At 52.3% G+C, this 11,680-nt stretch overlaps 5 protein-coding genes across 5 annotated transcripts; 2 read left to right on the top strand and 3 right to left on the bottom strand.

Moving 5' to 3' along the window:
- Positions 1-73: 73 nt before the first annotated feature.
- On the bottom strand, positions 74-1,005 carry GGS23DRAFT_597317 (uncharacterized protein; the record flags this gene model as incomplete). Its single annotated transcript, XM_051518603.1, has 3 exons — positions 74-458; positions 603-754; positions 913-1,005. 3 exons carry the CDS (start codon positions 1,003-1,005, stop codon positions 74-76), a joined length of 630 nt encoding a protein of 209 aa, XP_051371222.1.
- Positions 1,006-2,612: 1,607 nt separating this feature from the next.
- On the top strand, positions 2,613-5,931 carry GGS23DRAFT_610171 (uncharacterized protein; the record flags this gene model as incomplete). Its single annotated transcript, XM_051520318.1, has 3 exons — positions 2,613-2,954; positions 3,013-3,459; positions 3,524-5,931. 3 exons carry the CDS (start codon positions 2,613-2,615, stop codon positions 5,291-5,293), a joined length of 2,559 nt encoding a protein of 852 aa, XP_051371221.1. The 3' UTR covers positions 5,294-5,931.
- GGS23DRAFT_79516 (uncharacterized protein) lies at positions 5,615-7,423 on the bottom strand. Its single transcript, XM_051521287.1, has 4 exons — positions 6,800-7,423; positions 6,617-6,743; positions 6,041-6,563; positions 5,615-5,920 (listed from the first exon to the last, which is right to left on the bottom strand). The coding sequence occupies exons 1-3, from the start codon at positions 7,144-7,146 to the stop codon at positions 6,057-6,059; spliced, it is 981 nt and encodes a 326-aa protein (XP_051371220.1). The 5' UTR covers positions 7,147-7,423; the 3' UTR covers positions 5,615-5,920; positions 6,041-6,056.
- A 797-nt stretch (positions 7,424-8,220) lies between these two features.
- Positions 8,221-9,466, top strand: GGS23DRAFT_570549 (uncharacterized protein). The gene has a single exon (XM_051516523.1). The coding sequence runs from the start codon at positions 8,347-8,349 to the stop codon at positions 9,295-9,297; it is 951 nt and encodes a 316-aa protein (XP_051371219.1). The 5' UTR covers positions 8,221-8,346; the 3' UTR covers positions 9,298-9,466.
- GGS23DRAFT_570547 (uncharacterized protein) lies at positions 9,326-11,129 on the bottom strand. Its single transcript, XM_051516522.1, has 2 exons — positions 10,569-11,129; positions 9,326-10,422 (listed from the first exon to the last, which is right to left on the bottom strand). Exons 1-2 carry the CDS (start codon positions 10,933-10,935, stop codon positions 9,512-9,514), a joined length of 1,278 nt encoding a protein of 425 aa, XP_051371218.1. The 5' UTR covers positions 10,936-11,129; the 3' UTR covers positions 9,326-9,511.
- Between the last annotated feature and the right edge of the window lie 551 nt (positions 11,130-11,680).

Raw genomic sequence — 11,680 nt, 5'->3', positions numbered from 1 at the left:
AAGGGAAACAGGGTTCATAGCTGTGTAGCCTCAGTAGGCCCTCGATAAGCCCTCGAAATTCCCTGTAGGAACTCTAGAAGTCGCAGTCGGACTGGCCGCCGCAGCAGGAGCGGAAATCGGAGAGGTGCTCCGAGATCGAATTGGCCCGGCAGTCATCGCCCGCGGTGATCCCGTTGAGTTCACCGCAGCATGACTGGGTTCGGGCGTCGTCCTGTCCGCCGTCCACGAAGCACTTGCAAGCCAGGGCCGGAGCCGTGAGAAAAGCAGCCACAGCTACGGCAGCGAGGCGGATGAACATCATATTGGGCGAGCTTTGGCGCGGGGTGACGGAAAACGGATTTTCTGGGATGAGAGTGATGTGTGCAAGCTTTCTTCGAAGTTGAGAGGAGATGCTTGATGCTGATAGTTGCGCTTGTTGGTGCTGAATCGAGGCCAAGAAGAGGGCAGAGAGGCAGGGTCTTTATACCCATCAGAACTCCGTGTCCCAGATCATTCTTGGTTAGGGATCCTTGCACGCCCAATCTCGTCCCTCAGCAGAGGAAGTGACAGCGTCTCGATGTCGAGGAATCGGTGTGCAAAATTAGAACAGGATACAGTCCTACGCGTTGATCAGCGCGACCGCTTCTTCGGACCAACTAAGTTCTACGTTGTACAGTGTCCCGTGGTACCAGTGTTTGGAGTAAACATGATACCCGCGTAAGCAGTTACGCCATTCGATCTTCGTAGGCAATTTGGAGAAGTATGTGGTGGCGATCTAGGTTGAATGTTGAGGGAGTCTTGTTGCTCATACATCGATTATCGCCTGAATCCCCAGATCTCTCTGTCTATTCGGTTTGCGCGCTTCTGGGATATCGCATGTTCATGACCTGGAGAACTGTCGGTACGGTCGCAGTTGTGGCGAGCTTTATTTACTTGGTAAGTGAAGATGTTGAGCGGCAAGTGGGCGGGTGCTAGAAGGCGGTCGAGGAGGACTTTGGCACCCCGTTGTTGTGGTCCAATACTCATGCTGGTTATGATCAGAGAGTGGATATAACAACCTAGCCGCTGGCATAGATTGCCCGTGATGCCTCATGATATGACTACGACGACAATCCTTCCTTCGGACACATGACTGGCCCCTACGGCGTTAAAGAGTACTGAGGCCTGGGAGGTTAAATGACGCTTGCATATTAAGAAGAGCCGGAATCCTTCGCGGATGTCAACCAGTGCAGCCTACATTCCTGTGTGGCTATCCGTCGATGATCTGGTCCCGATTTTGTCTTAGCCACCCCTTCCTAGCGTCCTCCGTGCCAGGATTCATCCGCGACCACCGACGTAGATGGCGATCTACGGCTCCGTAGGCTGACGAGGCGGTGGTCACGCCTGACTTTTTGGAACTTCCGTGCCGAATCTATTAGCAACTAATCCATAATAGGTGTCCGAGTGATTCTAGTTTTGGGCTACAATCACGGATTTCACTCTTCTTTGGGTGGGTTGATAACAGGAAGAAAAGGGTGTCTTCTACATGAAGGCTTCCAGGGGTGCATTCTATTTTCTATTCGTGTATTATTATAGGGTAGGGTAGCGCAGATGACGGCCCGGAGAGAAGTAGGATGTTGCCGATCTCCGTCTCGCCAGCCGGCCGAGTCTGGTCCAGCGATGGACCGGGTTGATAAGCGTCCCAAAAAGGCAGAATCGACCGAACATCGCAAAGCAAAGAGAGCGGAATGTCGAGTCAGCGGTGACGAGCATGTACGTTTGAGAGGGCTCAGGAACCGGGGAACCCTCGTCTATGCACCCTCCGTCTGCAGCTTATCTGCCGTAGCATGTTGCCATTTGTTAACAGCGTGGTGTGACTGGTTGCGGATCGCGAGTCTTCCGGGCCTCTCAGATTATCTCTCCATAATTAGGATTCGTCGGGGGTTGATTAAGCTGACCTGACTAGTAAAGGGTATGTATGCCTTATGCCTATACCGTACGCACAACATTTGAGGTTGTCTGAGATGTGATATACCTACCTAACTTGCCCAGGACGTAGGTAGTTGTTTTGTATGAAGGGAGACGAGGTGGATGGGTGGAAGCCTGTTTGTAGGTTCAAGGGCCAAAACTAGGAATATTGAAGAATATTACCACAGGTAGGTACCTTTGGTGCCTTCGTTGTCATCAAGAGAGATGCATTATGCCGAAGTTTTACTTGTCTTCACGCCGATGTACATCGATAATCCTTAAAAACCGGTGATGGCTTCTCTGTAGCTTAGATGTAAGTACCTAGAGGTAGGCATATTTAGGTACCTGGCTCCAGTCTCCAGCCCACCAAGATCATCTGGTCGCGTCTCCTTAGCGTGTTACGTAAGCACACCCCCGGACACCGCCGCAATGCGGAGCTGCTGACTAACCCGTATTTAGATACCATCCCGATCGCCTAATTCGCGGATGGGCAAGTTGTGTCTTTTAATTATCTCTCACTTCTAGCATCCTTCCTCGATTCTTCCTCACTTAAGCGAATCGCCTCTCAATGATTTCGCAAGCCTCCATTTTCACTGTCGCCGTCGCTCGGACCCCCACCCCTCCGCGAGACTTCCTAGCTCACCTCGTTACCTAGGTAGCATGCCCCGGAAAACGGCAAAGCACCTATGGACGCCTTATGGACGCGCTTCGCTGTCCACTTCGACCCGGTCACCAGAACCGCCGGCGCGGCTCTACTTGGCAGCGTCTTGACCCAAGTCCTGACCCCCTGGCAGCCTGAACTGTGCTCTGATATTCTGGGCTTTCTACTGCTCCCCGTCATCTTCGGAGCTGCTCCGCGTGACGTTGCGAATAGGTTTCCGAGGGCATCCCCGCTTCCTCTTGGCAACCCTCAGACTAATAATAGTCTGGTGTCTCGGCCCGCACCCCCCCTTTTGTTATGGGTGGTTGCGTTTGGTGTCGCTGTATTCTGCATCTTTAAAATTGAGAATGGAACGGTCGACTTTTTGGTAAGACGCCTACTTTTCTGTCCGCGTTCCGCCTCTTCATTCAGCTGACGCGTGGTAGCCAGTATTGACTCCGCTGCTTCTGCTAACTCAGAAGTATCTTGGGCCTGAGGACCGCACTTCAGCAAGGTCTGATACATCAGTCTTGTCTCTTCTGGCCGCTAGCCTGTGGGGCACAACTCTAGTCGCCGCATTCACCGTCGTCTCTTTCGCAAGCTGGGACAGTTTATCCGGGTGGGGAAGTCGGCAATATGCCCTATCCGCGATTCCTGTTGTGTCTCTGCTAGTCGTCTACTTGGCTCTTATCCCCAAGTGCGAGAAGGCCTCCCGGTTCCTCCCGATCTTCGACATCCAGGACACGGCTCGCTCGTTGACATGGCGTGTCGTGTCTATCTTGGGGCTTGCCGTCGGCGGAGAGGTTGGCTTGTTCGGTCTCCCTAGCATAACTTTAGTGACGCTACCATTGAGCTTGGTTAAGGCTTTGACTTGGTACTTTACAATTCAGACAGTATGTATTAACTGATACTTTCCCCGTCCCTGGTCTCCTTTCATAGTGCTTATCGGCGTTTCAGGCTCGGCAATATTCGTGGCTCTCGGCTACTGTGATAGGAACATTCGGGACTATGTCCACTCTTGATCCCTTCATCCAATCTTCTGGCACCCAGGCCTTGTCGCACGTAGTAGCTTCCGTTCTTGCACTCGGCCAGCTGATTTATGTCCTTCCTAAGCAAGCAAGGACCAAGTCTGCTCTCTGGACGTTTTGTTTCGTCTCTCTCCTTCCGTATCTTTCCAATATCCTCGCTATCAGAATCGCGCAGTCTTCATTTCTCCATCTGCGGGAGCATCCTATCCAGGGTTTAATTCACGATGCTCGGGCCGATTTCGAGGCGTTGCTCCAAAAGCAATCTACAACCTATTCGGCAGCTCACGATGAGTACCGCCGCCGGTATGGCGTAGAGCCTCCGCCGGGCTTCAAAGCTTGGTACGAGTTCGCAAGATCGCACGATTCGCCAATTATCGACGAGTTCGACACGATTTATCGTGGCATTTCGCCGTTTTGGAAACTGAGCGGCCAGCAGGTTCTAGAGATCATGACTGTCGCGCGAAATGACCCGAATAGCGAACTCTGGCTCTGTACGTTTTCTGGTCTTGCGGCTAGGGCCGATTGTAATCACCAATGGCGCACTTTTGACAGACACGTGCCGCTCTTATTTGACACGCTGTTGGGCGAACTGCGCGGTGTTTTGCCAGATGTCAAGTTTCTTGTCAATCACCTTGACGAACCGAGGGTCTTGATTCCACCGGGATCAAGGGAGCAACCGGGCCCAGATAATGTATTTAATATAACTGATCTGTCGAGACAACGTGCTTGGGATATCCTCACAAAATTTTGCCCTTCCCAGGATAATAGGAGGGACCTTTCGACTAGCCACACGATAGAAGCGTCCGACGACTTATTCATCACCAATGCTTCCTCGGCCAAAGACCTATGTCAGCACCCCGAGTACAGTGATATGCACGGGTTCCACATAAGCTCTACGTCATTTCGGCTAATTGAAGGCTTGGTGCCAGTGCTATCAACCGGCTCCCCGTCGACGATGGGCGACATTCTTTACCCCAGCCCGGCCTATATCGAGTCCGAGTTCCAATATGTCGAAGCTAACGACGTCGACTGGGACCAGAAGCGGAACAACCTCTACTGGGCCGGCTCGACGACGGGCGGGTTCGCCGTGGACGGCCAGTGGCGGAATCACCACCGGCAGAGATTTGTCGCACTAGCGCAGAATCTGCAGGGTCGGCAGCACCAGTATCTGAGCGAGCAGGCCGACGACGGCGTGGTACGATCGTCGTTCCTGGACGGGCGGCTGTACGACGTGGGGTTCACGCGGATCTTTCAGTGCGGGCGGCGGCAGTGCCGGGAGCAGCGGGCGTACTTCGGGCGACGACCGTGGGCGGCGGCGGACCAGGCGCTGGGGTCGCGGCTTGCGTTCGACCTGGACGGCAACGGGATCAGCGGGCGCTACTACAAGCTGCTGGCGTCGCGGTCGGCGCTGCTCAAGCAGACACTGCTGCGCGAGTGGCACGACGAGCGCCTCGCCGCCTGGGTACACTACGTGCCCGTCAGCCAATCGCTGACCGACCTGCCCGAGCTCGTCCGCTATCTCGCGTCGACGCCGGCGGGTCGCCAGGCCGCCCGCCAGGTCGCTGACCAGGGCCGCGACTGGTTCGCCCGTGCTTTCCGTCGAGAGGACCTCGCCATATACGCTTACCGCCTCCTGCTCGAGCTCGCGAGGCTCCAGGACCCCAGGAGGCTAGCTGGCAGAGTCGATATAGAGGAATAGATGGCGCGCGCATGTGGGGAAGGGGCGAGCCTTTTTCTCTTGTGTGCTTTCGACGCATTCGACCTGTGGGAGGGGGTGGGGGCGTTGCTCTGTTACATCGCTAAGCCACTTCGTCTTGGTTGTTGGACCGTCAGCAGCAAAGGCGGGAAAATCCTCGATTCGCCTAACGTGGCGGTCGAGCTGGTTGGTTCCCCCTTTCGCCGGGGCATAATTCGGCGGGAGTAGCCACGCTAACAGTAATGCATGGTCACCGTAGGCTGTCATTACGGTCTGGAGGCGAGCCAGACCTTCGGCTGGGTCTTTCGCTCGTACATGCGCGATAACGTGCGCCCGAGTGGGGCCTAACAAGAACTAAGACGCCCAAATGCAGGAACGTTATCTTTATTCCCTCAATGTGTCCTGAATTACTTAATATCAATTAATAGGTATCTGCTGATCTCCTCATAAGGCCTGCGCTATACAGTAAAAATCAACTCCTTAGGCATTCTCCAACTTGGCTTCGGCATCCCCTACGCTTTGCGGCAATTTCTAGTCACGGCGATATTTCTTCTATCAGAAGTTTCTGATACATGTACGTCATGGGACGTCGCCTCGCTTAAGCCTCATGCATATTTGCTAAGAGCTTGACTGCATATCCGAGATCCGGCCAATACCGCTAGGCAATCCAGAGCGTTAGACCAGGAATATAATACGGGGGATGGTGAGACGATTCTCGGCGGGCACGGCTGGCTATTAGAAAGGACATACCTATTTCTTTAGGATCTCAGCGCCAGTGTGTAACCTTCTGGTTAACATACATGAGGAGATCATATGTCAAGGTATCTAATCGCTTGAGGACGCCTCGAGTGTTTTCCTGAACCAGCAAGTCGCGATGTTCAAAAAGAGTCTTGACTATAGCATCCCTTAGTCCTCTGTCGGAGTCGAGAGTAGACGTGTACACCTCTTGCGCTGCTTCTAGGAAATCACCTGGGGCCCAGTGCTTCTGGGTTGCCGCCTCAAACTTTTGTAGTGCGAGGGCCTTAAGGCCACCGATAAAATACTTCCCTGCAAGGGCGTAAATCTTCGCATGTACAACGAGATCCGAATAGCAAGGACGCGATGCCGTGACATCGTCACCGTCACCATGAGTATCCATCTGGTCGGTAACCTCCTTGCCTTTGATTATGTGTAGCGGAGGCGTACTGTAGTCAAGGTGGTAGAAGTAATAAACCATCATGTCAACGACCTGGGGGTCATCATCAGGAAGATCGATGATTCCGGTGCGCGCCTCCTAACTCAGACGTTTAGCTGAAAGAAACTATCATACGTTAGTGGGACCCATACCTTCATATCTCCGCGACAGGCTGCGGCAAAAAAGTCAGACCGTGGGCATACAATGGCCTTATGTACCTGGTGCTGCTTCCCATGACAAGTGATGACGAGATCTGCGTATTCTCCACGGGCGTAAAGCCTGTCGAGGGTTACATCAGCATCACGGAAAAATACAGATAGGAAAGGGGAAGATACTGTTTGAAGGAAGTTAACAGCTCCTTAGATGGTCCGTCCATACCGAACACGGCCTGAGTGGTAGAGCCAGCTGGCTGTTGCGGAGGTGCTGTGTCCGGTTTGGCCTCGGATGGAAAAAGCTCGGGAAAGGCACGGGGCGCTGCCCAACTGTTCTGGAATATGTTCTCTTTCAATAGGGCTTGCAATGTTTTCACAACATCTGGATTGTAAAGGAGGACTATCGGGTCATATCGTTGCACGACGGCCCGGATGGCTTTCTGTTTCCGCAAGCGTGAATTCTCAAAGGTAGAGAATATCCTCTCCCATTCGAGGTACACCTTTTTCTTCTGAAATCTGGTGTCCCACATGCCCTCAAGTAGCGGACTTGAAAGAGCATATACCGAGTGGAGGACTTGTAAGGGCGACAGCCAAATTGTTGACAGACACAGGGGGCGCGTGGAGAGGGCTGGTTTTGAAGTCGTAGGTATGGTCAAGGGCCCAACGCAGCCCGAGGGTTAATCCAGCCCCGCCCCACTTCGCCACGTTTGATGAGGGGAAAAATGAAGAACGTGACTAGCCACTCTCCCATCTACCGCTCCGTTCCTCAACCTCTTCTTACCTATCGTGCCTATTTCGCCGAGTTGACGACCGCCGTGACTTATTGCGAGTGGATTAAGAAGTTAACGGATAGGTAACATAGAAATAGTACTGGTCCCCCTACTTGCGATTCAGGGGAGAAAGGCTGGGCAGCGCACCCGTCTTGGCGTCCGTGTCAGCTTTGCCATTACTAGAATTAGTTACCTGGTACTGTCTACAGGACCTTTTAAAATTTACGCGCTCGTGCGGTCGACTCCGAAGAATACCATGGTAGTGCTAGGTTGGATCGAGATTCCGAAGCCAAGCTACTAGCTGACTCTCCTGCAATGGTTACGCGATTCATCTGCTGTCGAGCTAAGGTTGCGTCTGTCCTTAGAGACCCCGCCAAGAGACAGTGGCGGCCCGAAGCGATGGACCTATGTGACGTATTCTTACCCAGGGGCTGGGCTCGAGCCTGGAAAGGGTCTGCGCTTTCGACTGGGATGATTATCGGGATTGCTAGGCTTAGTGATTATTATGCTTGTATACCTGACGAAAGCAGGTCATTCGGTCCGGAGAAGAACGACATGGACCATCTCCAAGGCGTTGGATGGATTTTTGTTTTCCCGAAGCGGGCTCCTATTATACCTAGGTAGAGCAGTATACCTACGTGTAGGTACCTGATGTGCATGGTGTGAAGAGAGCAAGTGGGGCTACGGGATCAACCGAAGCCTACGCCCCGCGCGGGGTAGCTGTTGGCAGCCGATAAGGATAAGCTCGTTGTGCACACGAGGATCCGAGTGGGATTGTACCTACATATACCCGATACGCCGCCGTAGACTGCAACCTTATGCGTTGGGCGTTGGCGAAGAGCGTTCGACCCCCCTGCTGGCCTGACGGAAGCCAAAGAGCTTGTGCTCGAGCGAGCGAGAAAATACACTCTCCTCTTAGAGAAGCCCGACCTCTATGGTCGCAACCTTGCAACGAGGTCTATGTCACCCCTCATCATTGAAGACATTGAGAAGCGACAGTTGAGGCTCCCGTTGGATCGCCTACCCATTATCGCAAACTGCTGTCAATATCGCGTTCGCCTCGACGGCACAGAGCTCGTGAAAAGGGGCCACAGCGTTAGCCTCGCCATCCTAGCGTTATTTCTCTTGAATGGGGAGATACTCTATAATAGACCAGATAACGAGATCCGCGTTTCGGTTGCGCATAACAATGTCACCCACTTCTTGAACGCGCAAGCCTTCAACCGGTATTCACCACCCCAGTTAGCGCACGGTCTTACGTATAATAAGAGCTGCAGGTTCATCGACGTGAAGCTTACAAGACGTGGAATAAGAACTCGAGGGCATCTATGGAAGCTACGTTGTTGTATCGACACCTCTAAGCTTCCTAAGACGCTTTCATATGTCGAAGACAACGGTAGCTTAAGCCGTGACGAACGACGCAATCTTATGCTTCTAGCGAACAAGTTAGGCGAGGAGGGGTTCAGCTGTCTCTACGAGGAGATTTATATATATCTCAAGCGTGGCGGTACTTTTCGGTATAGAAACTCCTTTGCGGAGGAATATCAATACTACATGGCTAAAGAGTTGGCAACAGCAGTAAGTGAAGGTAGGTTGCTACGGTTGGGGGCGCTGTGGAGCCCGTCCGATAAGTATAGTCCATATCGTGGCATTTTTATATGCGATCAATCCGGACCGGATAATTTACCGGATTACGTTTTTACAGCCTCACGAGAGAAGGAGGCCGGTCATGACAGGCACCTCCCGGACGACGTCGATAGGCATGTGTCACTAGAGGTTGACTACACCGTCGGCAAAGGACAGCTGCCACTTTTACGCACTCGGCGCTGGATTCATGGTTTATGCTTCTTTTATGGATGTCCTAGAATTGACGTCGTTTTCCCTTGGCCGAGTACTATCAAACAGATTTGAGATTGCAGTTGTATATAGTAGCTAGGATACAGGTCATTGACGGTACGGCTTTATATAGGTGTCACGTAGCAATTGAACCAGCCTTTATATGCCTCCATACCGCACAGCGTAAATGTAGGCGTCTACGTTTTACGCGACAATAGGAAATAGTTGTCTCATCTAAAACTACATAATGTGCCAAATCAACACCTAGATTTTATCCAGATATCTAGCTCTAGAGACCTTGTGTCCGGGAACGCTTAAACCCAGGTCTTGAGGCGAGTGCGTCTTGGGAAGAAGAATCCTCGACTTGTGTCGAGGCATGTAGCTTACGCTTGGCCCTTTTCTGCGAGGAGGGTGGGATCTCATCAGGCCCCAAAGATGCGATGCTGCTAGTGGGGCTGCCTGCGCGTGTGTCGGTAGTGCCCTCTCCGATGGTCCATTGAGGTAATGAGAGACTAGATTCCGAGTTGTGAATAGAAAAGCCCTCATATTTCCCATCTGTGTCCGGATCGTTTTCGAGGTTCCGCTCGGGTGACGTGAAATTCGACTCCAACCCATGAATGTAATCCACTTCGGATTCCTGTTTCACGCCTTTGTTTGTGGCACCCAGGTGTAATTCTTGCTTGATGGCGAACGGTCGTGTTGTATTCCGCGGGCCAGAGATGCCCCTTGAGACGCGATTTGTGTGTCGGTCCCTGGCCACCACTGCAATGTCTCGCCGTCTTTTGTACGTGTTGGCAGCGTCTGAGCTTCTGAGATTTTGTAACAGAGCTGCGAGGAAACCATCCCCTCTTCTGGCTTCCTTTTGGTCGATTCGCTTACTGGGAGCGAGCGTATAGCGCTTAAACTCTTCGAACCTCTCCGGCTCCCACACCACGACCGCGCTGCCGTGTCGCTTAGCGTCGATATAGTCGACGATATTCACCAGCTGGCTTTTGAGATTCGCCACACATCCATCGATCGTATCGAGCGGTTCAAGACCAACCTCGCGGCACATGTTCTGGTATACCTGGAGCTTCCGCTGTGGCGTCTTCTTTTTGCCGAAGCCGGCTGGAGCGCCATGTTCCTTCTTCACCTTGTCGTCGTCACTAACTTCATCGTCATCGGATTTGACTTGTTGCGAATAATGGAATATCATCTCATCTGTATGAACCAATTAAATGCTTACTCAATTGCCACAAAGCTTTGCAGGCCCTGTTTTGACGAAAGTAAAAAAAAAAAGACAATATCATCTATCACGACAACACCGATGGCTGGCAGGTATCAATGAGACCATAGTAATGACTCACGGCGAATTGCCTTTGTGCGATGCTGCCGCCAGGCACTTGAACCTGGGGTTATATTCTGTGACGACGCGAAACGGCCGAACTCTTCCTCGAAACCAGCGTCATCGTTCGGGTTGAAGTTGGGAACTTGAGAGAAATACGACTGTGACGCGTCAAGAGCTTCAAGCTTGACGATTTGCGTCTGCTGGGAATTACTCGCCGATATGCCGGCAGACCTGAACATTTTTATTACACTCAAAACGCGGATCCAAGACGTGATGCAGCAAAAGGTCAGAAGGTGTTCACGCAAGGAGGGCAGCTTGGAACTGCGGTTTGATCCAATTGAGAATTTAGTAAGGCCTGCTGTTGTGCTCTCGCCCTCCTGAGTCATCCTGTCTTCTTCTAGGGCTACCTATTTATCTTCCTATCATCGCGGCGACGGACCTTCGTCCGTGACTGTAAATTACCAACAGATTTCTGTCTGCACCTATCTTAGGCGCGTTGGCTCTGGTGCCCCCTTACCCCTCACCTAGGCGCCCTTGGCAGCCTTGGCGTAGTGCTTGTGTGATAGGTGAGGAAATAAAGAACGCGTCGAAGGCGCGTCAGCACATGACCATATCGGTGATGCTGTATTATGTAGGTATAGATCAACAGGTTTACAGGGTCCGGGCGTCGCCCTCGAGCCAAGGCATCCCTAGACTTTGTCGACCCTAAAATACATCAACTCAACTCTTCTATAGATGTCACAACCCGCCTACACAATGAGAGGCGAAACAGGCGTCGCGTGTTTTGGTCATATACTGAACAGGAGCAGCGTGGGCACGCTGACGGAGGCACGAAACGGCTACCCAACTGCCAACAACTGGCCCAGTGCCGATCAACTCAAGATCACAGCTGTAAACAGCTGTAATCGGTCAATCGGCCAGCTGAAAACGGCAGCTAGGAAAGGAAGAGACTAGAAAAGGGCAACGAGGATGGCGAGAAAAGGCATAGCAAGAAACGAGTGAATAGCTATAACTAGTGATGGCTACAGGTCTAAGTCTAACTGATGAAAATATGAGTGCGCGACCCATATAAATACACATCCAAAAGGCTACGTGGCCTAGATCCACCGCACCACTACAATATATAACACT

Source organism: Durotheca rogersii (genome assembly GCF_024521655.1).
Source record: "Durotheca rogersii strain YMJ 92031201 chromosome Unknown GGS23scaffold_12, whole genome shotgun sequence".
NCBI classification, from domain to species: Eukaryota; Fungi; Ascomycota; class Sordariomycetes; order Xylariales; family Xylariaceae; genus Durotheca; species Durotheca rogersii.
The sequence above is the reverse complement of the archived record's forward strand: the minus strand, read 5'-3'. Positions and strand labels throughout refer to the sequence as shown.

Bases quoted from the DNA above. Each gene is read 5' to 3' on its own strand.
- GGS23DRAFT_570547 (XM_051516522.1), bottom strand. From the start codon at position 10,935: ATGACTCAGGAGGGCGAGAGCACAACAGCAGGCCTTACTAAATTCTCA. The intron at 10,423-10,568 runs GTGAGTCATTAC...TGGTTCATACAG, and splicing joins TCGCACAAAGGCAATTCGCC to ATGAGATGATATTCCATTAT.
- GGS23DRAFT_570549 (XM_051516523.1), top strand. From the start codon at position 8,347: ATGTCACCCCTCATCATTGAAGACATTGAGAAGCGACAGTTGAGGCTC.
- GGS23DRAFT_79516 (XM_051521287.1), bottom strand. From the start codon at position 7,146: ATGTGGGACACCAGATTTCAGAAGAAAAAGGTGTACCTCGAATGGGAG. The intron at 6,744-6,799 runs GTATCTTCCCCT...AACCCTCGACAG, and splicing joins CTGTTAACTTCCTTCAAACA to GCTTTACGCCCGTGGAGAAT. The intron at 6,564-6,616 runs GTATGGGTCCCA...CGTCTGAGTTAG, and splicing joins CCTGTCGCGGAGATATGAAG to GAGGCGCGCACCGGAATCAT.